This window comes from Protomyctophum parallelum (genome assembly GCF_964188405.1).
Source record: "Protomyctophum parallelum genome assembly, chromosome: 6".
NCBI classification, from domain to species: Eukaryota; Metazoa; Chordata; class Actinopteri; order Myctophiformes; family Myctophidae; genus Protomyctophum; species Protomyctophum parallelum.
In genome coordinates, this window is record NC_139701.1 from 14,400,770 (window position 1) to 14,428,307 (window position 27,538).

The 27,538-nt window shown below is 42.0% G+C and overlaps 1 protein-coding gene across 4 annotated transcripts; it reads right to left on the minus strand.

Moving 5' to 3' along the window:
• On the minus strand, window positions 1–27,538 carry LOC310860190 (GRAM domain-containing protein 2B). 4 transcript variants are annotated; one of them, XM_083766987.1, is made up of 13 exons: window positions 27,293–27,538; window positions 10,942–11,121; window positions 9,536–9,602; window positions 9,009–9,081; window positions 8,547–8,650; window positions 7,918–8,016; window positions 7,405–7,476; window positions 5,859–5,927; window positions 5,493–5,589; window positions 4,618–4,707; window positions 3,593–3,692; window positions 2,023–2,130; window positions 1–1,459 (listed from the first exon to the last, which is right to left on the minus strand). In XM_083766987.1, the coding sequence occupies exons 1-13, from the start codon at window positions 27,382–27,384 to the stop codon at window positions 1,444–1,446; spliced, it is 1,167 nt and encodes a 388-aa protein (XP_083623113.1). In that variant the 5' UTR covers window positions 27,385–27,538; the 3' UTR covers window positions 1–1,443. The 4 variants fall into 4 exon arrangements, with proteins under 4 accessions (XP_083623113.1, XP_083623112.1, XP_083623114.1 ...); XM_083766986.1 differs by having other exon boundaries at window positions 10,927–11,121; window positions 27,293–27,536; XM_083766988.1 differs by lacking the exon at window positions 27,293–27,538 and adding an exon at window positions 18,230–18,475 and having other exon boundaries at window positions 10,927–11,121.

A 27,538-nucleotide genomic window follows, 5' to 3' on the forward strand; every position in this document is an offset into this window, starting at 1 on the left:
TTATTTTGCCATGCATAATCACTAGTTGCATATTGAAATTTTCTTTTTTGGGACCAGCACAGCTGTTGAAATTAGGACCGGTGTTGATGATGGGTTATTATTAGCGTTAAAAAGAATGTTCCTCTCAAAAGTGACAAGGCGGAGAGGGAAACGGACATCAGTCAAGTATGGATGGTCCAGACACATGCATGAACATTACAAAATACAGTATTGGTGCCAAAAGTTCTACAAATACCTCTTTGTCCTCGAAAAGCCTGTCCAGGACAAGAGGTACAAACTTATTTTCTTCATTACGTCATTGCCTTCTTTTCTTTTTTCTACCCGTCCCACTGACAGATGCCTGACAAAGACATAGTGATATATCAAATATTTTTTCTTGAAGACAAGAGTATAGAAAAGCCGTACTTAGGAAAAACAATTTGGCGTCTTAAGAGACAACCCAGCGAACACCTGATCATACTGGGTTACTTGTGCATTGAAGATGTGTTCGTCCAGTTTAACCTGGAGAAGCTAGCCTCTGAGCATTGGATCATTAAACCAGCTTAATGCCGAATGCTAGCGGACATGAATACTGCAATCATCCAGAATTGGAGAAGAGAGAGAAAGGAAGAGAACGTCTGGAGAAGTGCCTCCAACAGGCTAATCCGAAGTTTGAGATTTTGTTTTCGTAGTCATCATTTCAACCCAAAGCCGATTAGAAAAATCTGATTAGAACCATCCAGACAGAGATAACCACAACCAAGTAAACACTCTGTGTGTATATACCCTGATGAAATGTGGAAGGTTAGTAGTTGATAAAAGCAAATTCACAGGAGACAGGAAAGCTACTGAAAGTCATCTCTGTGCTCATGCAAGACAAGAAGAAAAAAAAAAGACGTGCACTCGGTGCATCTTTGGCTATGCATAACACTACCTCTCAGATGTTGAGGTGGAATATGTAAGAGGATATATACTGTGGGCTCACGGCTGACTGCTGGAGCCCTGCTAAGAAGACGGTTCCCAAATCTGGAACAGTTCTAGTGAGGTTGAGCAGCCGTCAACTTCATGGATGCCATGGGACCCTCCTCAAGTCTGAGCCGTTTTGGCTTTGGTTAGAAAACACTACGACACGCCGCAACCAGGCGGTGTGTGTTGTGTGTGTGTGTATGTGTGTTGAGTGCGTTGTCTTCTTGGCTCTGAACGACTACAATGTGGCATGCCCTTGGTTTCACCGCGCACCGAGGAGGAGCTTGTAGCCCTTTCAAGTTACCCCAATGTCTCGAGTTGCCTTTGGAATTGCACAGATTAGACACTCTTCCCCGAGGCCCTGGCATGCGCCGTGGCAGAGGAGCACAGTCTTAAAAGGTGGGCTGCAGTTCGTCCGCTGTGGGTTCTACTGGGAAGAGGTCCAACATCGTCCTCCAGTCATGAGTCTATCAATCTCTCCTTCAGCCAATATAAGGGTTATGTGTCCTGGTACCTGGGGAAAAAGAAAAAACAAAGAGGGAACCGGTTCAGTATGTGGTATGACCTGAACAGGCATTCTAGAGATGCCCTCTGACATTGACAATGGCAGAGGATTCCATTTCGTGCCAACAAAAGGCTGCACCTTCAATGGGAATTTGGCAGGCACACAAATGCAAACAAGGGTAAATGTGGGCATCAGACACCTTACATAAGTTTACACATTTAGCATAAATGTATCTAGATTACGGCCTCAAGATAGACACGTATACCACTGATAATGATTTTGTTTTTTAAACAAGTTGATTTAATGTCTGGGAATTCTGTCTGGTGCAGCTAATCCGACTGCATTAATGGCTGCTTTGTTCAAGAATATAGAGAAAAGGAAAGTGAAGGAGTGACAGAGAAAAAGCTACATTAAAGAGAGAAACAGACACAGAGAACAAGGGTGCACCACAAAACCCACAGTGTTCACTTAAAACTCATGTACAGACAGACGTCAATGGTTTACACTCTGGGGATTAAATTAACACAGAAAACTCAGTGGGCGAGAGCTGTGATTATATGAACGTTCCTTACCCGCTCTGTAGAGTGAACTCAGGAAGTGCACCGAGTGACGTCAGCTGTTCCTCCAGAGCGACGATACGAAGGCCGATGTAGCCCGAGGACAGCAGCAGCAGCACCACCCTGCAACACATCACACACGCACCATCAGCATCTGGCAGTCGCCACAACCACCCATCAATTAGACAAGCCTGGAGGACTACATCATACCTAGATCTCTTTTAGACTAAACATTCCAGAGTGGTGGAGTTCACTCGGCAGATGGCACGGCTGGGTGCACGGCTAATGAGGCGTATATACAGCCATCTTTTCATCTGTGCATTTGTTCAAGCCAGACCATCAGAAACCCCAGGTCTACAGATACATCTGGCGGGTGGTGGTGACATCTACATTCAAAGTCAAAATCCCACATTCAAAATGTTCAAGTTCTGGGCTGGCTCAAATATGGCATTTAGATGTTATCGGTAGGCAGTGATCTCTGATAGTCGGTCTATTCGAGACGACACTGTAATAGAAGTTAATTATTTTCAGTGGAACATGTGTGCAAGCCATCTGCTTTTTCCACGTAAAAACAACACGATCTGTTGATTTTCCCCATGTTCAGAATGCCGTAAAAGAAAAGAAAAAAACTCAAGAATGTCTGAGCCATCACTTCATGAATCAAGCCTTTTGAAACTTCTGAAATGGATACTAATCCGGAGAATTTGCACAGTACCGATAAGTAGGATTATTATTATTTTTTGATTATATACAAGATATCATATCACCCCAGGAGGCAGCTTCCAATGAAAAGCTGATACGTAATATGAGCTCATAGTTCAAAGTAAACACGGGACAAATAACGAGAGCAGTGGAAGGAGACAGACGCATGATCTATCTTACTTCTGCTGAGGTGTCAGCTGAGGTTTTTATAGAGACATTTTAGGCTGGAGCCAAATCCATGGAGCAATGCCAAAGTGTACGTTTACTTTACACAATGCAAAATGAACAGATGCATACGATATGAACCAGTTTTTCTTTTGCAACTGCTGACATGAATGGTTTCAAGCCTCATTGACTTGCACAATGCTAACAAGTCATCGCATGAAGATCAAATCTAGTTCCTCCAAAATCAAACAAAGACGTTTTACACATATTACGTAAAGAGGCTGCCAAATCAAGAGAACAAACTCCCTGTGTAAGGAGCAGGGAGAGTGCTGGGACATCAAGTACTATGGTTTCATTCATTTATACTTGTGACGTGTTTTGACCATTTAAACTATTTTTGGAAATATAATGAACATTTTTAACATTATGCAAAAATAAATAATTGCAATTATCTCAAATAACTGTGATTAGGAGATTATGTAATAATTCTGACAGGTCTACTATAGATCCTAATCAGCTAAGAAAGTAGAGACATGGGATTAAAATGCAGGGCAGAGGAGATCATATGACAAGAGAAATCAAAAGGACATGAGGTTGAGTAATATAAAGAGGAAAAAAAGTAGGACACGAACAAAGAGGAAATAAAGGAGACAAAAGAAGCGGAGAGGAGAAAAGAGGACGAGAGAAAGGAGGAAGAGGATGATAAGGAGCTACTCACAGTATCAGGTAGATGAAGAGGAGAGTGTTGAGAGTGCTGGCCTCTCTCTGGACGAGGATGGACCTGGCCTTCTCTGTCACGCTCCACACCCATGATCCACCTGGACCGGGAAGAAGAGAGGAGGAGGAACAACATTAACACAATACATCCCGTGGGCTGTGACACTAGGCGGGATCGTGAGGCCAGTACCAGTAAAATACCAAAGGAGAAGAAGAGCTCCCTCACTAACCACGTGGTGTAGCCCCCATACAGCTGTTATATTAGTCATGGAGGGGCAGCACCGGCCGGCGGTAGCATCAGTGCTACTGCTAACTTAGCTTGTTTTCAGGTTTTATAAGATCGTAAAGATTGTCTCAGAAAAAGGACAAACAAGGTTGTGTGTGCGCGTCGGATCCGTATGTAGGCTGTCTAAACATTTTTTGCTTGAAATAAAATTTCCAATAAAATTAAAGATGAGGGGGTGTATTTTTTGTGTCTTAAGTACCACTTAAGACCTGGAGGCGTGATCAATGCCATTTGGCTATATTCTGAGTGTCCAAAGAGCATTGACCACGCCTCCAGGTCTTAAGTTAAGTAATAAGACCTGGTACTTAAGACACGCAAAATACAGCCCGAGGTCCCTTGTCTTGGCACAGGCGGGCCGTGGAGAGAAAAAACGAGGCCCATACTTTGTGTTAACCACCAGAAAACACAGAGCATAACACGTTGGCTCAAAACAGTAGCTCTTAAAAATGAAAGAGGGAAAAAGAAAAGTAACTCAGTGTACAAATGAAACCAAATGGATTCGTAGTGTACACTCCGAGTTACAGACCTGTAAGGGTACATCTGGAACCCCCTCCTCAAGGAACCCCAAGGGTCCCTGGACCTCACTTTGTGTTTGCTTGTTTATAGAGTGACATCTATATCTCTCAGGAACATGAGGAGGTAGTTTAGAACTTCAGATGAAACGGTCGACATGTGCCGCATATTTCAAAAAGTCAACTCCATATCTTGGGTGACCAAAAACATTCAGCCATGATTTGTACCTGATATTGACAACTCCTCCGTAGACGAGCAGTCGCTGATCTGCGTCTCCAGGCTCCGGACAGAGGAGCTGTCTCCATTAGGCACCGGCTCTGGAGAAGGAAGCAACGGAGAAGAGAGGGAAGCCTTGTGATTAGAAACATCACCTTGGACTTTGCCTTTGGAACGGGACAGTGATAGAACTTGTTGTAAAAAACAGCCTTGGTGAGCATAATTAAAATCTATGGCTTATTTTACTGTTTAAATGTTGACATGTCCATGTCTTGTCCACGGGTTGGCCTTGATCCATTATCACGGGAATGTGAGTCTGTTGAGGCTTTCATCATTCGTCTAGCTTGTTTATGCTGTCTATGTAGGCGTTGAAGATTACACTACTATGATGCCTTCTGGATCATAGATTATGGAAACAATGGCTAATAAATACAAGGTTGGGTAAGTGATATTATTTTATTATGTGTTAAATAGCTCTGTATCCTGATAGTAATCATTGCTAGTGTTTTTTCAGTAACAGTGTCTTTATCAAACAAAAAACACTTTAATAAATAATTCGCTACTATGGGACTGTGTGGCAAGTTAACAGCTTTCAACTCTCAAACATCTGGCATCCCTATATTTGGGTGAAAGATTTCCAAAAAATTCTGAAATGTTCAACAGCAGCGGAAATAGGTATGAAATAGGTACATAATATAACGCATTACCAGCTCGTAATGCGGTATATGGCATTCTTTATTTCACCTATTCATCGTACCGTATAAATTAATTAGGTGGTTCATTTTATAAAAGTAATGGGTTGCAAGAGTGAGTTGCCTTTTTTATTATTTGTCTCAAAATGAACAGTGGTTCAATGTAATTGCATTGTGAAGTGATGAGACCTTACCTCTGTATGGTTTCTGGGGGGGAGGGTCCAGTAATGGCCTTGGGTCAGGACCATCAAACTGGTCAAAGTTGTCATCCAGGCTGGACTGGCTCGAGTTCTGTTGAGGCAGAAGAGTGTAGTGTACTGTGTTTTAGGCTGTAAGCTACTGTAAAATATAAAACAATTTGTTCATATAATTCTCTGATGAGCTATCCGAATGGTTCACATGACGCCAATAGCTCTTGAAATAGCTCCTCCTATCAAGCATAAGCAATGCACAATTATAAAAGTTTACGATCTGTGTAATCAATGAAAACACGTTGTTATTAGAGTGGGCCTGTGCAGAACTCATGACATTTTTGTACCGAGTGGGGAAGGTCTACTCACCACTGGTTTGCTTTGGTCAAAGCTGTTTTCTGCCGAGGAGAAGATGGGACTGCTGTTGACACTGCCATCCTGCAAGAACCAACAAGAACAACATTTAACTTCTATTGACAAAAAAGATAAAACATTCTAATTCTATTGAAGAAACATTAAAAACAAATGTCAGCATACATTGAAACACCATACACTAAGTTACAGAACATGACATACGAGTACTTTTACTGGATTCTGAAATAGACATTTGGCTCCATTTTCGTCACCGCTAAACCCCTTATCCCTAAACTATTTTGTAACACATTTTTGAATAGTTAAAATGGCTCACAACATGGCAATGTAGATTGGCTAGTTGAACTATTCAAAATAGTAAAAAAAGGCAAAGAAGTTCAGGGATAAGGGGTTTAGCGGTGACGAAAATGGAGCCCATTGTATCCATTTCATAAAATAATTGAGTTGTAAGAGTTTTTTGCCATTTCAGTTATCTAGTATAAATGTGAAATTGTATGAATGTTTGTTTGATGTTATTTTTCAGAATGTCCCCAACCTGCATAACACAGGACTAAAGTTTATACACTGGGCTCTATTTTTGTCGGTGCTAAACCCTTTATCCCTAAACTACTACAAGCTCACAACGTGTCGATGTAGATCGGCTAGTTGAACTATTCAAACATCATTTTCATTAATATTTTAAAAAAAAGGTAGTTTAGGGATAATGGGTTTAGCATGGACGAAAATAGAGGCCACAGTCTGTTGGATCACAACAGAAATGGTCTTTTTGTGCTTTTTGTGTTGTATCCTTCTGACAGATTTGGGTTTCATCTTGATGAATTTAATACACAATGGAACCAAGCCCTCAGTGCTTTTTTTGTGTTATCCTTTTAGATTATTGTATAACTGAACATGTACATTTTGGAAACAAGCCCTGGGGGCTTTTTAGTGTTATTGTATAATAACTGTAAATCTGTACTTTTTGCAAATTCATGTCTAAGCTTTTTTTGTGTGTCAAAAACAAGACAAAGAGGCAAGAGCGTGTGCAGACCTGCACAGGTGTGATAACGAGCATGGAGAGAGATCTTGCCTGTTCTGTGATCTTGATGAAATTGAAAACGAAGTTCACTTTTTGTTTTACTGCTCTAAAGTACTCTGTATAAATCTGAGTTGTATTATAATGAAGTATGTAATGTAAACATGCTGTAAATGCGTGAATTATGTAAAGTAAACGTGCTGTAAATGCAATTGTGAAATGATTAAGCCCAACACACACCTGTGAAGCGGGTGCACAGCGACGCGGCACCGACTGGAAAATAGAACAGTGGCGTATCGGAGCGTCAGGCGAGGCGTGAACGTGCGCCAGCGCGCGTCGGACGCCACCGGTGTGGGATAGGTTAATTGAAAATAACAGAGGCGGCTGATTTGACACGCGGCGTTCGCAGACGGTGTGTGTTGGGCTTTATAAACCCATGAGGGTTGAGCACATTGTGTGCAGGACACGGAAATAAATAAACAATCAATCAAAATCAATCATGCATGCATGGGTGGCTGGCTTACTCACCTCGATCTGAGGACACACTGAACGCAGCAGCTGGTAGCACGCCTCGCGATTCCGCAGGGACACAAACAGAAACTGCAAGAAAAGAGGGAAATGAAACATGAGGCATAGAATCCACATATTCTTCAAATACACCTTTAATGTATTTTTTTTAAACAATATTTCAACTCAAACTGTGTCTTCTAGCACACAGTCAAACACACAATTTAGAACCAGATGTAGGTAATCTGGTTCTGTGACCACACCTACTAATTGCTAAGGTAATACAGTTGGTGTCATTATTAAAGTTGTCGTTTGATCTTCCTCCGACCAGTGTCATGTGTCTGTGAACCTCACACTAAATAGGCTTTTCTGAGCCAAGTAATTAAATCTGATTAAGTCTCATATCAAGAGTTTGACGCGGTTGACTTTTTAGACCCGGACTTCAACCAGACTACACGTCACTTTTATCGGCGCTTTATGGAGGAGGTGGTTTGTCTGCACATCGTGGGAGAACATGACAGTGGGGAAACTGACCTTCTCGCCTTCCGAGGTGCGGACCGACATGGCGTTGGGCACCAACAGAGCCGTGTTCTGTTTCTTCACGATGTGAATAATGGAGACGGGAATCACCACCTGAGACAAAGAAAAAGGCACACACACGTCAGAAAGCTATAGCGATATCTGCCACCACCACCCATCTTAACCCATTTAGACCCGAGGCCGATTTTTTTTAAAGTGGTTCTCAAATTATTTCATGTCAAGGACCCCAAAAATGATATGAAATTGTCCGCGGACCCCCAACTGAAAATATGTTGTTCCAGGGAAACTTTAGAAGTTTTGAGTTAAAAACTTTCGCTCTGAAAGAATATATATCTACAAGCTCGTATATATAAATCTACAAGCTCGTAGCGCGGCACTCTACGAGCTTGTAGATCTGCTATCTGCTTAAAACACCAAAAGGGGTTCCCGTCCAGAATGGGTTAAATCATACGATGGAGATAAATGCGGCATTAATCTTAAATCGCACAAAGCGAAAAGATAACATGATAGAACGTGCAAACAATTCCAAACATGGCAGTGGTGGTGAGCTTTGCATTCCCAAGCCATGATGTGAGTAATCACTGGGTGAGAGGTGAGGACGAAGCCGTGGCGGAGTGGCCTACCTTGGTGTCCTTCAGGAGGACAGAGGAGTAAAAGCAGGCGTTGGTGTCGGTGATGTAGAGACGACCATGGTAGGGCACTTCCTTCTGCAGGGCACAGACGTATGCTGGGAGGAAGGCAGAATATGCAGACAATGTTAGCCATAGCGCTAGATAAAAAAAAATAAAAAAATGCCTTCTAATTCCTAACAGTTTTCCAAAAATGAAATTTTTATCAGCTCATTTGAAAGTCATTCCAATGGAGCCTTTATGTAATGAACTGAATCCCAAGACATTTTTGTTTTGTTTTTAATACATCGTGCTTGGCACAATGCTTCAAAGATATTAAATTGCATCAAAGTAGCTTTTCATGAAGTGAAATAACAATGCTGCAAACTCTTTCACTTTGGGCAACCACAGAGCTACAAACATAATGTAATAATGGCTTCAGAAAACACCCATATCACCCATCTAACTTTCACCTACCATGTATCACGTCCTCTGTCTCTGGAATGTCTGGGAACAACTTGTGGAATGTCTTGTTGTGTTTCATGAAACTCTGTGGAGAGAGGGCACATAAATCACATGATGAAAATGTACATATCAAACAAACATTAGGAATGTAGGTCATAGTGTGCAATGTGTGTCTACATTAAACCATTTAAGCCCTATATAGCAGTAGAAATAGCCTAAAGCTATTTTTTGTTGACTCAACGTCTATGCTGTGAGTTAAATTTGGTGAGGGAAGATTTGTCACTTCAGCTAAAGCACTACTGACATGCTCAAAATAGTGATGTCATGTAGAAAGTGGCTAATCTGTGTAGCGTCACTATTCTGGGGGAGAACAGTCTCCAGAAATAGCTGATCTACAAGCACAGAGCGTGTCGCAATGCGACACGTTGTGAGCTTGTAGCTCGGCTATTTTTGGCAAAGATATTTGGTGTAGACTAGGGATAGTCCATAGTATGGAGGGTTTAAGTGGGTAAGCGTCTTCAGACTAATGTTAGACTTACGCTTTGTGGACCACCAGTGCCCTCTGTCCTCTCAAAGGCTCTGCTGTCCGTGTCGAACGTCTGAGATCTGCGGAGACAAAGAAAGAACACAGCTGCTGGTTCAAAGGAAGTCAGAGGTTTTAGCATGTCTGTGCGAGTGTCAGGACCCCACAACATAGACCCTATGGTGTTTACTGTAATATGGGTAGTCCTTACGGTGTTTACTGTAATATGGGTAGTCCTTCCTTATTCACACATACAACACACAAGCAGGAAGAATGTTTACCCCATACATAACCAGGAAGGGTTTTTACCCCATACACACGTCAGGCGCGCTATGAGCTTGTAGATCTGCTATTTTTCAATAGCTAAAGCATAACATAATGCACCAAACACCAAAAGGGGTTCCCGCCTAAAATGGGTTAAAAACACCCATGTACAGTGACAATAGGTATCTTTTCCCCAAACTCTTTACTGAGTTTACATATATGGCCATCTTATACATGAAGATCACAACACTGACCTCATCTAACCCCCGATAACCACATATCAAAGCCCTTTGCTTCTCGCCCTCAGGGCGTCTTACTGGTTATTAATGAATGAATATAAGTTTGTATTTTGATTGTTACACAGGTAGAACTGCAATAAGCAATTAAGACTTACTGTAATACATCAAAATGTGTTTTTTTTTTATGTGTCCTGTATAATAAACAAATCTTTGATCATTTCTGTATCTCATTCAGTTTTGCATAAATGTGGCTTTGAATTGAGATAAAACTGAACTGCAGAAAAAACTAAAGCAGAAATCCAGATGAACAGGTATGTTGCAATACCCCGATTCCCCTCAGGGAACCACAAAGGGAATTTTCAGGACCACACAGGTGAACACTGTATGCTTTGCTTCCTAGGATATGAAAAGGGGCATTTTAAATATAAAGGAACCTACTGCGAGCAGGTACATTTCAAGGAACCAGCAGAATGGTGACATTTACTTTACCGTACAGTTGAAACCCTGTGTATTTTGGACTACCGCAGATGTGGACAGAACAGTAACAGTTTACACCAGAAGTTCCCCAAAAAAAAGACTGCAAAGAGAAATGAGATGTTTGCCCGGGACCCAAACTAGTGAAAATAGCAGATGTACAAGCTCACAAGAAGTCACTTCACACCACGTTGTGAGCTGGTAGCGCGGCTATTTGTTTTTTAATTATGGAATTTCTTTGATTCTTTTATTTATTCATGAAATTACTTTGAAAAATAGTTTATCTTTTTCATTATTAATAACAAAATGTATAAATCTGAAAAATAAAAGGGACCCATAAAAATCTGTCCGTGACCCGTAATGAGTCCGGAATACCGCTTTGGAACAAGTGGTTTTAGTTGGGGGAACTACAGGCGAGTTGGTGTCTAACCTGACGGGGGCTTGCCTGCTGAGGGTCTTGTGTTGCTGCTGGAGTTCCAGCTGGGCTTCCTCCAGACTGAGGGCCTTCCTGGCTTCCATCTTCTTCTTAACGCTGCCATTTGCAGAAACGCTGCTTTTGCTTTTCTTGAGCTTGGTTGGCGGCCCGCCGCCACCTCCTCCTCCAACGACACCTTCTACTGGGTAGCTGCAAGACAAGAAGACAGAGAGGTTCGGTTACACATCTTGCAATCAGAAGCCTTGGACGCACACTTCTTAAAGTGCGACACTAGGACATTCAGTGCCTGACATCAGAGCAGGGGAAAGTTAACGTCATTTGAGCTCCTCCTTATTGTCATTGTGAGACCGAGAAGACCTCACTGAACAAAAGACGACTGATTGGTTCAACTCGGGTTCAAGGTTAAAGGAATTTTGTTTTCATTCCATCACCACATCTCAAACTAAATCTAAGACGAGGCATTGTGACCGGCAGCCAAGATTAGAAATGGCTGCAGTCAGTTACAATACAGAAAAGGTTCCTTATGTTATGTACACTGTAGCTGCCCTAAATGTACAATGCTGGAGAAAACTAAACGTGCAGTCAGTGTACTGCATTCTTTCCATGAGCGAACAGTCCTTCAGTCAGTCTTTACTGAAGCTTGTGTTCATAATCATATACAGTAGATCTGCAGGGAGGGAAAATAAGACCGGCTTACAGTCAGTGTTTCTACTTCTGAGGGAAATTAATTAAGATCAGCTTACAGAAAAAAAATTCCACTTCCAGTGCAATTTGACTAGAGATGTCACCAAGAAAGTAGAAACTGACCCCATTCTATTCTTACAAGCCAACTGGCTTCTAAACAATAATCAGTAATAAGTGGATGCCATCATGCCATTAACCTATACTCTGCGGCCAACTTGGCCAAGACATTACATTTCCAGTTTTCCACCACTGGTGAATGTATTATCATTACTGGTTTCACATTAAAGATGACAGCCATGAGCATGGTCTGACACACGACATTATCATAGTCCAATCAAGGATCTGCTCTGGAGGAATGGACAGTTGGTCTGACCAACGGTCGGGGTTATCTTTATGGTCTGCTTGGAAATTCCCATTTCCCTATAATCCGGAAACTTCATCCATAGTGGAGGCACTGGAGGGTGCATCGCCACTCATGCAACAGCTGCCTGTAAAACAACGTACTTTATGGGCTTTGAGAACATATAAAAACAATGAGTCGAGACCGACATGGCTCTTAAGAATTAGAGATCTGTAGCCAGTGAGCCCTGTAACCGATCTGAACAGGTTTGATTCCCTTAAGAGCTACTGTGTCCACCAACACCCATGTCTGATTCCATTAAAAGCTAATGTGTTCCACAAATAACCATGTTTCCTATTGAAGTTTCCTTGAGAAAGACATGGAAAATGTAGGCTACAAGTACATTCATTGTTAAATAGATTTTAGCTCTGGAACGCACTGCCCTTCACCATCAGATCTGCCCAGTCGATCGGTGTTTTTACTCAAAACCCATCTGTTCTCCCTTGCTTTTAATTGCACTTGAGTTCCCTTGTCTATTTGTATTGTTGCTCTTTGTCAACGTATGTACGTAAATATGTTATAGTTTCTATTTTTTTGCCTTTAATGTCATGTTGTATTTTTTCTTGTTCAGCACTTTGGTCGGCCTTTGGCTGTTGGAAATGTGCTATATAAATAAAGTTTGTTTGATTGATTGATAACCTAATCATAAAATTGAATATTTAAACGTGCAGTCAGTCTGCACAAACACTGCTAATAAAAAGCAAATAAAATGAGCAAAGTCCAGTAACCAGGTCTGAATGATGAAAAAACTGCCATTTCAAAAAGGTGCTATGAAGGACAGAGGTCTTGAACATTAAGAAATGTGTAGCTTATGTCGCATTGATTACAAAATATAAAGATTACGCAGGATGTATTCCCAGTAAACCACTCTGGGTTTCAGATAAATGACTGAAATATGAGATATCATATGCTTAAACACAGGAGCATAAATCAAACCAACCAGAAAAACCGGCCTCACAACAAATGGAGTGAACAAAACGCACAAATGTAGCTTATGTCGATCTTAGTCAAACTTCTGACCTATGCAACCATATGTGAGCTTACCTGCTCAGATGAAATCTCTTGGACGTGCGAAAACTCATGTACCGACTGACAGTGGGCATTTCCTCTCGCTTTTCAAAAAAACGATCAGACAAAAAAAATTATAATAATGAATCAGTGGCCTCAAGCCATTATCCTCATCAGATGGAAGGAAACAAAAAGTAAATAATTATCACAACAAGAAAAGGTAAAAAGCTCCTATTATTGGTGGTAGGTGAAAGTGTGGTTAAGCCTGGGCTCGTAGCTACATCCTGCTGGAGAAGACTGTTGTATGAGTGCAGATTGCAGAAGAGGGAGGAAGTAGCTTTGTGCAGAGGATGGTGTGACACTCCGTAGAGTGTGACGTCAAGCTCAGCCACTCCCCCAACACACACACACACACTAATGAGAAGAGAGCGGTGCAGTGTAGCCCACACACACACACACACACACACACACACGTAGTACAGACTACAGACTAGTCTAGGGCTGGGCATGGATAAAAAAAAAGCTTATGACTGAAACTATTATTAGTATGTTGTTTCAGTCTGTTACTATGTTCTACATACTTCCAACCAACCAGGTGAAGACATCACAGACTGATCAGAGAAGATCACAGACATCACAGACTGAGGCTGTAACCATTGAGGTTATTAAATATCCGAGACCAACTAGGGTTTTTATGAAAGATGCTTCGGAACGCATCGCTACTGTAGTTTGACCACTTCAAAAGCTCTAATAATCTTAACGATAACCGAAAAGTCAATCAGTTGTGGTGAATAAGTACTTTTAATCAATTTGCAAGCTAGCCCATATGAAATACATCAAATATGTTTTTCTTGGGAAAGTACCTAAATGTTGATAGACGATAAAAAACAAACATTTTTGCTCAAAAAATAGGCGATCTAAGTTAAAACTCATGTCGTATCACAATATTACGATCCCAGACGATATCTAGTCTCATCTCACAATATTGATATATTAATAAATTGCCAAGCCTTAAATAAATCTATCTATAGTATTCACTGATCAATGTGGGACTTGGGGGTAATATTAAATGCTAACGTTATCCTGCAAGATTAAACCAAACATTCAAACGGGAACATGAAAACAACTGACAAGTGGTTTAAGTTTAATTTGGCTTGACTTGTACAATAATGCATTAAAAGGATTTTCTCTGACTGAAACCGTAGCTTATAAAGACCGCTAGGAAATCCAATCACCGGGCAGTGGAAAACATGTCCAGACAGACAGACAGACGGATGACTGTTTAATTTCATTGGACACTGTTAACTTCATTGGACACCATTCACCTCAAGGCTCTGTAATGAGATGCTTGGCATCGTTTACTACATTGAAGAACACTCACTGACGTCAGCTGTGCTACATACAGTAAAACAAGGGTTAGGGGAGGAGGTGACTTGTACATATCTCAACTCTAAAGACTGTTGTGATGTCACTGTGATGTTAATTCATAATATGACGTCACACTACTAACAACAACAGCACACACTTCCAAGTGTAAACGTGGATATAGGATGTGCAAATAAATACCCATCCCTATTCCCTACACACGCAGCCACAAACACACATATCCAACTGAAGACTGCAAATCACAGGTGTAGACATGTTCCATTAAAAACAAAACAATCCCTGCTTTGAAATTCTTCCACTGGCAATGAGTAACAGGAATGAACCGAGCCCTTTCTTGCTGGGTTTTGTTGCAGGCTGGGAACAGGAGATCAGAGGTTTTACAAAAGGCCAGGTGGTGTGCGCAACGACACGTGTGCAAATCCAAGATCCAGAGGTGTTCTCAAAACCAGCCTAGAAGGCTGATTTATTAGTTGTACATTACTACCTACGCTATAAATCTAAATAACACACAGGTTTAGCCTAACACATTGTAGAACAGACAATGGTTAATCCTACAGACGTACAGCCTGTGCTGAAATATGATCAACAACGCTTCAAATATTTAGTTATATTATTAAAGTATTTGGTATAATCCAGACGGTCTTTCATGGCATTAGCCCACCAGGCAATAAGCAGAATATGTTGACTCCCATCCTAATATACACTAGAATCCCTTAAACTCTAAATTATATGTCGGTCAGCTCAGCCCAAGCATTCCTCCTCTACCTCTACCTGAACAGCTGACAAACTGGAGCAAAAGTCAGTGGGGAAAAAAGCACACACGCAACACACAATAGAGAGTTACATAAACCTCTTATTAATTCTATGGTCAAGGCTTAGCAAACAATGAGGAGTGGTATATTACACCTAGTAACGGTACAAGCACTAGGGAAAAGTAAGACCTGCCGTTTCAGGCCTGTCACATAATTGCCATTATTTGAGACAATCACAATTATTTTTGCACAATCGTCAAATTCCATACATTTTCAAACTGCTTTCAAAAATAGCAAACATAGCAGTCTACAAGCTTGATGTATTGTAAGCTTGTAGATCAACAATTTCTGCTATTTTGTAAATTTGGGGAAAGTTTTTTTTAAACATTAAACGTGTCAGTGATTTTTGTATATTTAAGCAATACGTGATTACGAAGCCTAAAAGGCAAACAGAAATTAAATACGTTCTAATGTTCAATGCAAAAAACTATTAAATAGTTAATTGATTGTGCGACAATCGTCAACTTAAATGTGTAATTGTGACAGCCCTACTAGGGTGGATTATCATGGCAACTTTTGTGCAATCTTTTTGCCATGTTGAGAAAGACTGGATGTTAATGGTTAAGGCCACTATCAAAGTAGATGCTACTGTAAGGACTGACAATGCATCACAAATACCATGCGTTGTTCCCAAACAAAGTCAATTACATGGTAACGACGAGGCTTGCCTTTAAGCTTCAGTCGTTTCAACTCATACAAGGTCACAAGGTGGAATGTGATTGTGTTCTCCCGACCTCCTGCGGTGTATGGGAGGATAATAATTGAACAGACAGCCTATTCAAAAGGCCTTTATCTGTTTGTATTTCACAACAACTTCCTCTCTTTATCCATGATCCCAACATAAAGATTAACCCGGCCCGCCAATTGCTTCCCAAACGTAACGGTCGTAGAAGCAGTTCATTTTAGTAGATGTCAAGTAAAGTAAACACAGGGCAGACCACAAAAATCAATCAATTTGAACATATGTCATTGTGCATGTGGCATGTCTGAGCTTAAGCTAGTCAGTCAGTTCTGTTGATGCTTATTCATCAAGGAGGAAGTTCCTACTCAGTGCGCATAAGCTTGCTTATGTTTCCACTCATGTGGGTTCTACATAATGTACAGTATTCACATGAGGGAGTTAGCCCAGAGCAGGACTCAAAGCTCCTCCCATGGTACCGTCAAAGCATTTCAAGTGTCTTTACTTTTCCTTGTTCAGATTCCTTTACAATTTCCCGGTTCCTCTTGCACCAAACTATGCAATCATAAATCCCCATGTCAGCATAATGGTGCCAGTGCATTTGATGCTGCAATCAAGATATGTGGTTGGTCTGACTCTGATAAAACTAGAAAAGCGACTTCATGACTTCATTCCCTGCACTGCACAACATGTAAACAGTCCACAGTCTGCAATGCAAGTCACACTCACCACATATCCCTAATATGATGTTTATCACGGAGAAGATCCAGGAAAGACACTAATGCACTTTTCATGTTAAATGTTTAATTCTGATCAACAGGGTGAAATGCACAACGCATCAATTGTACAGAGCTACTGCTTTGCAAAACACCATTCAGCCACAGTTGAAAGGGTTGTGCAATTTGCCAATGGGTTTCAAATTGCCATGAATCATGAGTTCAAGGACAAAGATATCAAGGGTGGAGGAGGTTTGTATCCAAGAACAGCACGCAAAGGTCAGAACAACAAAAACGTGCCAAGTATTCTTAAAGTCACTCTTTAACAGATAACAAAACAGCGTTGATACCAACAATACCTAAAGGTCTCAACTTAAATAGAAATATCCAACACCAGGCATTGCAAATATACATGCTTCTCTCTCTTAACCTTGAATCAAGGGAAAGGCCTAAATCTCTTAATTTCCAGCTGGTGTTGTGCTGTCCAAGTGGTTTTGAACTCTGACCAGTTTCCATTGTGCTGGAAACTACTTCTAGTTGGGAGGGGGGCTTTTCAACCGACTTGTTCAAAAGATGTAAAAATGTGACAACAATAGGATCTCATTGAGACATATCATGTTCACTTTGCACTGTAGTGGAGAGAGAACAGTCATTAAAGACTGACATTCATTACCATGGCAATAGCATTGGTATAAGGCTGTTTGATTGATTCAGGTATTTAACAGTTTGCAGAATTACAGTACAATTCAAGCACAACTCAATACAAAGACCGTTAACTGCGAGTGAGTGGACAACCCAATAAAGCATTCCACTTTTTTACAAGAGGGTCCACCTTGTTCAATTCATCAAAACATTTAGAGACGTACAAATATAAACTTCTATATAGCCAAAGAACAGAACAGGAATTCTTCATAAAGGAGGTAAAGGGTAAAGAAACATTATACAGTGAGGGGAAAAAGGAGTGGGTGGGTGGCGATTCAGATTTTACGGGGGCAAGTTTTGAATTGTAGCCGTCCATAGGTGCCCTTTGAGAGTGGTTTTAAAGGAGTCAAGGGATTTGCATGTCTTAATGACTGTAGGTAGAGCATTTCACATTTTGGTGGCATAGGAGCGAAAGGAATTTGTGGCACATGTATCTGTGCTGCTGGCTGCAAAGTGTGATCTGTCTCAACTCGAGGAACACTGGGGGATGTAAACTGTACAAAATCTGCAGTCTGATACCACTTGGTGACAGACTCAATAAAAACATGAACTGACCGAGACATTGTGGTTTTGATGTTCTGGACCACTAGACTGATTAACCACAGCAAACGTTCAAACCGCCACACAAGACCAGCAGACCACAACTCACTGGGACTAGCCATGATAACATGATTGCCCTGACTTCACGAGAGGCTTTAAATCAATGTTTTGTTCTGGTGTAAGTTATAACAGCATATGACCTTCATAAAATCTAATCACATGAACATATTTATATTCCACATTTTGCTTCAGTCGCCATTGGAAAGAAAACAACCTTTGCCTGCCAAGCCAACATGCCACAATGCAGAGGAAAGCTTAATGCATGCATTTTTTTACGGGTCAAGTAACGGCGAGTTCTGCTTTCTCCTACCTTCTTCCATCCCCAGTGTGAGATGGATCCGTTGCAGGGTCCTGCTGACTCAACATGCTCTTCCCTCGCTCCATTGACCAAGAACTTGGTCAACACTCAAACAACACTTGGGAAAACCGGTCTGCAGTCACTGCAATTACTTTTTTTGCCCTTTAGACCCCGAATTGAGTCAGTCAAGTCCACAGGTCGTAAAGGTCTCTTTTACCAGCGCTGCGTGTCAGACATGCCTGAAGATCTCAACGCCAAGCTAGCACACCCTTCAACCACAAATGAATGTCGTCAGAGAGTGAAAGAGAAAGAGAGAAGTTGTGAAAAGAGATGTGGTGGGGTGAGGAGGGAAAGTGAGGGCTGGCTTAGTGGCTTTCAAACTGATCTATCCCATTGTCCTTACCCAGACAATGCAAAAGCTGCCGTTACCATGGAAACGGCTGACAGTAGGTAACAGTGGGAGGCGGCCAGTGGGGGAGAAGCAATGCTAGGCTATTCTTAACAAACAGTATTCAAATTGCTGCAAAACAGCAGCGTCAATGGGGTCTCGTTCAGAGTAACAACAGGGAGATGCATTACAAAGGCAACCTGGCACAATGTGTGACTGACTGTAAGTCTTGTTATATAGTGTCGCCCCATCACTCTGGTAAACAGAAAATGCACGTGCATTTGGGTAATACATTTCATCTAATCAGGAGAGAGAGAATTTAATTTATCCTGTATGAGAGAGTTCTCTCCCCTAATGGGATGAAATTGGTATCCTGAGTCCTGACCTTAATGTACTTTCTGGCTGCCAAATGAAGAGCCATTACTGAACAAACACTGTAATGATTACACTAACTAACATATATATATTAGGTAGTGCACACATATTTCAAATGAGCCATTTTAATCGCGATTAACTCCAGGATTGCAGTGAGATTACACACACACACACACACACACACACACACACACACACACACACACCTCTCTTAGTTACTGGACCTTTAATGTCAAGTGTTAAAAGCTGGGTAATGTTTAATTCTCACTCATTCTCGTTTCACCAGGAAAGAAAGAAGTTTACAGTCACTGCAATATAACGATCAAAGTGTGAGTTCATCGCAAGTACTTCCCATAATGGAGCACTAAAGTTCCAGCAAGGACAATAAAAACAATGTTTTGGCTTTTTCACACGTCGCTATTGCACCAATTATCACTTCAATCTACTTACAAGCCATTATATCCATTTCTAAAGCAACTGAAGCCGTATTTTGATGTTATCTGGCCTCTATCACATTCAAATCAGGGCATCAGAAGAAAAAGCCCTTTTCTGTTTTGTTTGGGGATTTGTTTTGCCTTTGGCTCTGCAGGAGTCTAGCAGTGGGTCTGTGTGACTGTCTGTGTGAGCTAATCTCAAACTGCTGTACCCATCACCATCAGTGCCAAATATATTGTGCACACAGCCAGTAGGCCAGGGGTGTCCAAACTTTTTTACAATTTACAATTTAGCAGACGCTCTTAATCCAGAGCGATTTACATTAAGCAGGAACAAAAGCATGGGAATACATCACAAAAAAGCATTTATCATGAAACATGCGTAAGCTAAGAAAGTAACAGTGGAATATCTATATTATGAGACTATACATATAAACTATATATCTATACTACTATGCTATACATATATACTATGGCGTGCTATGACTATATACAATGCAATTATAGTGCTGTCTACATAACATGCTATAAGTCTATCAAATGCTATCCAAGTCTACCGAAATGCTATCTAAGGGGGTAGGATAAGTGCTATGGGCCATGATGGAGTCTGAAAAGGTGGGTTTTCAGACTACGGCGGAAGATTGGGAGTGATGCTGCAGTTCTGACTGCAATGGGAAGTGCAGTCAGAACTGCAGCATCACTCCCAATCTTCAAAGGGGGGCATATTAATCAATATTTACAATTCGATTTAACGCATCAATATTAATGGTCTTTTGTCAGGCGTGTGTGCTGTGAACAAAAAGTGTATCTTAGCCTTTTTTCAGCCATGTCACATTACCAAATGTAACCAAGCAAGTGAGATAAAACTAAAGATAAGAAATACAAGGAACACTGACAAATTATACTCTGGGAAATGCCCAGGTTAAAACTTTAATGTAAAAATGTCCCATACTGTCAGGCGGGCAGTTCATAATACAATCCAGGTATGAAGCTGTGGGCCGTATAACATTTGCCACAGGGCCGCATCTGGCCCGCAGGCCGCACTTTGGACACAGCTGCAGTAGGCCAATGAAGTACCTCCACATCGTTTTCCCATGTTTCATACTTTTCAAAATATCCAACTTTGTAATTATAATTGAAATCACTGGGTCTCATTTATGGACAGAGAGAGCAACTCTAGTCTACAGTACTACAGTAATCCCTCGATTCCCCTACAGTGCGTCCAAATCCGCAAGAAGTTATTGCAATTTGAGCTCTCATACAATTGAACTGAATATACAAGTTTAGCTGTGTGTGTATATACACAACATAAGCCATGGATTGATAGGAAAGCCTGATGGTTTCTCTGTGTAGCTGGGGGGGGGGGGGGGGGGGGGGGGGGTGCCTTTTGTTTGCTACTTTGTTTTATCTGCAGATGCCAGATAGACAGATTGCTCAACTCACGGAGGTGTCAGGAAAACGGCTGCCACGATTACCTCACTCACAAGAAACCACAGACACTTTAAATACACTTCCTGGTGTCAAATTGAACACTTGGGCTTGCAGCAGACATGGTGTACACTGTACAGTTTATTAATACCAGCTTGTACCATGGCAGACTGGGTTGGACATACTGTGTCGTTATGGATATGGGACAGTGTGGCAGGTGGTGTGGCAGCTTCCTCTAGCTTCTAGCATAGGTCAAATTCCTTTGATGTTGGCCCGGCATTGGACTCGCAGTGTTGTAAACATTGCATGTTTATTGTTTACACTCATGTTCAAATTCGGTAATGCTACATTTTGTCTGCAGCTGGTTAATATCGATTCCCTCCACCAGCCACTTGTTTCGCCATGAACTCCGTAACTTATTGACAAAAATATTGACGTAGCTTCTTGTGTCTATAAAATAACCGTCATTAACGATTGTACATGAACTTTCACAAAACAGAATCAATTAAACAGCACCCCTTACAATCTTTTCAACTTTGTATGGGAAATGTTTTTTTGTTTAGTTTTTTTTTGGGGGGGGGGTGTTATGCTGCACTGACTTTATGGGAACTGCATTTAGTTTTGTGTGTGTGTGTGGGGGTTGTGACAGGTATAGGATGTTCCAGCAAGAAGACTTTCCTCTGGGGGTAAAGCGGAACAGAGTTATGATCCTCCATTTCTCCCTGCAATGAAACACTGCTCCCTGGCAGGGGGGGGGTGAGTCATCTGGAACCCCGTGAGGTTTACGCTTTCCCACAAATGAAGCCTGATTTATACATAGTTGCATGCCGGCGTCGTGCTCGGTAAAATAGCAGATCAATACGCTCGCAATGAGTCACAAATGTGACTTGTTGTGGGCTTCAATATCTTTATTTACGACAGACAACACCAGTGTGCGACCAAGTATAAACCAGGCTGGACAGTGGACACATGGAGACAGTGGACACATGGAGACAGTGGACACATGGCAAGAACTTCATGTACTGCCACCATAAGGCCTCATTTAGGTAGTTGTGCATCATTGTTGCACATCGAAAATAGCAGATCTACAAAGCTCACAATGCTGTGAGCTTAGACTAGCCGTTTTTGGTGTGCAACATGGCGTGCAAACCAAATATAAATAAATCAGGCATAACTCTATGCATGAGTGGCTGAGCGGTTCTCATAGGAAGAGCTGTGACTTTATGAGTCTTTATGTGCATGAGGGAAGAGAATACAGGACAGGAGTTCAACAGAACAATGAGTGCCCACTGTCCAGGTACAGGAGGGATGCACCATCTAGTGGACAAGTGAAGACAATGGCAGCAGCATCATCATATGAGCTTCTAATCATCCAATCAGAATCCGCCCATGATTCCCATGCAAATCATCATGTGACTGTGGCTGTGAAATTATAGTGCAGTAACATGTTTATGTGGCTCAAACTGGACCGGGCGATTTGAAAGAATACATGGAATGACGTGTGCACGTGTCCAAATAAGATCTTGATTATGTGGCTACAGCAACACTGTAGCTGCATTACACTAATTATCCCCACCAGGAGATCACGTGTATCTCTGTGTACAGCTAATATTGCATACCAATAGGCTGACAGCAGTCCGAGGGACGAAAATTTGCATTCTTGCTAAATCCGGTGTATTTACAGTACAGAACTGGTGTTCATTATGTGCAGTGCCTTAAACATAAATAGGGCCACAAATCTCAATCTTCTTTTTGTGCAACTATTGGAAAGTATTTTTTGTGAATGTCTAATCACAGACTATGGGAAAAGCATCCCGCCAGGCTACTGAGGCTAGCTAATTACAAGGCTACTGTCCGTCCAGATTAAGAATTGTAAACCAAATAACCAATGTTAGACAAAAAGTATGTCAAATTGTGAAGCCATACTCCAAATCACCCAAAGTATGACATTCAACTGGTAAACACTAAACACATGCTGTGCGTGTTACTCTAGCCAATTAGCTATAGGTAACTGAACTGAATCTATTAGGCAACTGATCACCATTACCATTATTAGCTTATAAAATAATTGGGTGTTGGGGCCACTTATCGGGAATTAGCCATGTATTGTATTGGACTGAACTGCATTTGGCTGTGTGTGTTTAGCTGCAGCAGAACAGTCAAGAAGGGCAGCGGGCCAGCGGCATGGGCCAAACAACACGTTGTTTGTGGCGGCAGGCCAGAACTGTGTGTGGTTTGTGCGTCTCTAGGTGTGCATACATGTATGTGCACATATGAGCCTCAAGTGTGGTTTTGAGTCGGTGCGCATGTACATGTACTTCATAAGCAGAACAGAGAGTGTGATTTAGGGAAGTCTCTCTCTCTCTCTCTCTTCTCTCTTCCTCTCTCTCTCTGCACACGTGTCTGCCTCTACTTCCCCTATGCACACTTGCGAGTCGCGAGTGGCGACCACCCCCCCCCCCATGCTATCCAGGCCAGCAGGACAGAGAGGGTCTTTCTTCTTGTCACATCAAGCTGCTTTCAGCAACCCGTTATAGTTCAGGGGACTGGCAAAGTTCCCCAACCTCACTCAAATAATACAGTGCGAAGGAAAAAAAAAGGAACACTATGCCAATCTACAGTACAGGCCCAGACCTTGTCCTGATCCTACAGAACAGAAGGGCTTTATCTTAAATGTACTACAGCAGTGAGACCAGCATAATCTACACTCACAAGTTAAAAATGGTACATCAAATAAAATATAAAACTACTGTGACAAAGATACTTTACCATACTGACAGAACGTTTTTCTCCTGAACATGCATAACAGGAGGGGAGATCATTTTACACGCACACCTGAGCCAACAGTTTCCTTTTCCGTTTAGTTTATTCTATTCAAGCTGCCCAGTCAATTAAAGAGTTCAAATTTGAAAATGGAGTACACAATTCAAGATATATCATTTCAGATGTATGCAACTGTATGCAAAATCTAAAGCAATGTTTTCGCTTGGCAGAAAATTGGGGGGAAAGACCATTTTTACTTGGCAGAAAATGGAGGAAAGATCTGACAATGCTCTTTTACAGAACCGTTAAAATAATTGATTGGCTATGTTAACAAACATGAACAAAGCATTGAAGTGAGATGTAAAATACTAATACCCTCAAAATACTAGAAATCTTCCACTTAATTTCTATCTACCATATAGATGCTTTAGCCTCCCATAAAACACAATAAGGACTTTATTGGCCAGTAATAGCTTTTTTCTTCAGACGTCAGTTTATTTAATGTTGTATTTTTTTATCTGTAAAAAAGTATTGTTCTTGTCAAGAGAAAAGTCATAACTGAACGTGCACGTGTTGCTCACAACAAACAGGCAAGATTATCAAAGAAAGCACTAATCTATACTAGTGTTCTGCCCTTGCCATCGCCAGAGAGTGCAAGGTTCACCTAGATGACACGTGAGAAAAGACTTATTCAAATGGGAATGGCTTCAAATGACTACATAATGTGGCATGCCATGCCGTGCAGTCTTCAGTCAGCAGTCTGTGAAATCTTATCAGAATGTTCAGATAGGCCTGGTTCCAGGACAACCTAAACTTAGAAGCTAGCTCACGTTTTCAGTACATGCTTGTACAAAGTCCTGAGCAGGGGAGACGTGGTGGGGGTTAACTTGTGGGATGATATGCTGGCTGGAATTTACCAAGTCTGTGGCAGGAGCGGGAGCCAAAAGGTGAAAACTCGGAACCGAAAAACCTTTTAACTTGGTTTTGTGACCAGGGCTTTGGAGAGTGGTCATTAGCACCAGACTGAGAAATACAACAAAAAACACGCACCCTCACTACCTTCAACCATAACCCTTAATTTCGCCATAAATCCCGCTGCAGACAGTGCAGATGTGGTTCCCGTTACTGTAACTCAGCCAACTCTCAGAGCTCTGCAGCATGACGGCTCATAATTTAGACCTATGCAGGACGACATGCCCTACCCGCAACTGCTGCTGAGAGCATCCTCCTGGAGACAGTGTGACGGCCGCAGTCCACCGGCCCCACCCTGTCATTCGAGGCCCCTGGAGGCACAGTAAGATCTGCAACCCGGGACACGTTCTGCCCTTTACAACAAGCCACATCTTAACCCATTAAGATTCTATAAAATGTCTTCTAAAATAGTTTTCTGGAAGAGGGATGTTGCTATATGAGTGCTCGATTCTTTTCATGTCAAGCAGACCCAAAATTATATGCATTTGACCATGCAGCACCCTCTCAAAATATTTTGTTCCAGGGACCCCCAGAAGCAAAGATTTGACACACACACACACACACACACACACACACACACACACAGAGCCATCCCAGTGTTAATGGGTTACCAAAATACACTGAGAATATAGAGCTCTAGTCATTTTGCTTACAGTTATTGATAGACGCAATTTCAAGTAGAGAAATAAATCCACGACATGGCAGTCTCTTCAACCACAAAGGCAAATTCAATAGTTTTTTTTTATTAAAGTGTCAAATCACAAGACTCACAACAACAAGTTGCCTCCAGACTAGTCCAGACACTTTACACGTAGAGCAGACCGGACATTGTCCCACCCTGTGGGCAAGAATTTCATTTTTTAGACAAAAAACTAACTGGAAGAAACGTCAGGCAAACCAAGGCTCTAGGGAGGGCGGCCATCTGGGAGGGCGGCCATCTGCCTCGACCATGTCGCGGGGGTTAAGAGAGGGAAGGAGAGACAGAGAAAGTAGTCTGTGTGTCACAAACTGCGGCACAGACACACAGGATTGATCTTTCCAGTGACCATCCATCTATGGAGTGGAAGTAGATGAGGCCTACAGCAGGAGGACGTCGGACGACACATTAGCAGCAGTGATACCACCAGGGGTCTTTACAGTTGGTATGAATGACAGCACCGACCACCTGTGGAAAACCCACGGCAGCTAAAAATAGCCCTTTCTAAGACATCTGTTACACAACGGACAAGTGATTATATGCGCTTTTTGGGGGGTGGCACCGTGGCGGGGGGGGACATTAAGGGACAGGGAGCCAGAGTGAGACAAACAGGAACTGTAGAGCCTCATTTATACTTGCATGCAGTAAATAGCAAGATATACAAGACCATCACACGTGACCGTCACTTATATCTTAAATTTACTGAGCAGGACACCAGCGTGCAATTAAGTACAAACGTGGCATAACAGAGCAAGTGTGGGCACACTGGACAGTGATTAAGATGTGCATCAGAGGACTCAGGACATGCATATGAGTGCAACTAAAGGCTCATACATAGTCTGGATTTCCGGAGGTCACATCACCACCGAAAGTCCAGACTATGAATAGGCCTTTAGTGTGTATATTTCAGTGTCTGTCAAAGAATCAGGGTGAGAGTGTGTGTGTGTGTGTGTGTGTGTGTGTGTGTGTGTGTGTGTGTGTGTGTGTGTGTGTGTGTGTGTGTGTGTGTGTGTGTGAGTGAGTGAGTGAGTGAGTGAGTGAGTGAGACAGACATGTCCCGTAAAGCCAGGCTGATCCACTCTGGATCTCACAACAGGATCATCCATGATCACAAAGCCAGAATAAATAGCAGTCAATCTGTGCCACATAAGGCCACAGGGATGAAGTCACCACTGCACACAGTCGGTCCAGGAAGAACTGACCAGACCTGGACTAAAGGATGTCCAGTGAGCCACCACCACACGTGCTGTTTATACACAACAGATAGTATATGGATTAGCCAGCAGCTGCACAATAAGCCTTGAGCCTTCCCAAAACAAACGGGTTCAATCTGAAATATCGTATCCATCCAGGTACAGAATAGATAGTATTGTGTGGGATGTTGTCTTGTTGACACTGGCTCAGGACAAAAGCACTTGGCTATAAACTGTGACAGCTCCTTAACTGATAACAGGACACTGAAAGACAGTGGCACGTCTGAACTCGCTGTTCCTGGCTCTCTAATCACACAATCAGTGCATTACACTGATTACAGAATGCACAGAAAGAATGGCAGATGACTTTGTAAGATGTGTACTGTGTAGCCTAGAGGCCCGAGTAAAGAGGGAGGTGTTTAGGCGGCATGGTTTCAAAAGGAAACAACAGTTGCACACGATTGTTGCACAGAGGCAGAACAGTTGCACACTGCTGATATACAACACAATCACCTTGTTGTCATCATTTCAATGCCAACACACTCACTCCCAGCGAGGGTAGTGGTGAGGGGCTAAGCTAAATCATTAGCTTTATCCACCCATTCACACTGCACACCGGTAACACGTACTAAAATACGTATTATATAGACGCTACATTCCGAGGCGTTCAATTCAAAAAGCCATATTAATAAGTTATATAAAAATAGATAGGCATAGACCATTCACAAGGAGGTGCTAAGGTGACAGCATCCTCACCCAGCCTCCTGGGAGGATGCTGACTGACTGAGTCCCAACATAGCGGTACATGTATGAAGCATTCATTACCTCTCCTTCATGAAGTGCTTGATTCTGACGATGGCCTTCTCGTCTATCTTCCTCAGGAAGGTTTTCAACCGCTCTCTCTTGTTTTCAAGCATTGCTTGTCCTCCTCCTCTCTCGTCCCGCCGGTGGCCGTCGTCGCTTCACGGCAGCTAGGCTAATAAACAAACACACGGAGAGGACAGAATGGGTTTGTTTGGGTTGAAGCTCCGCTCCTACACCACCATCATCATAGCGGGGCTGCTCGTTGCT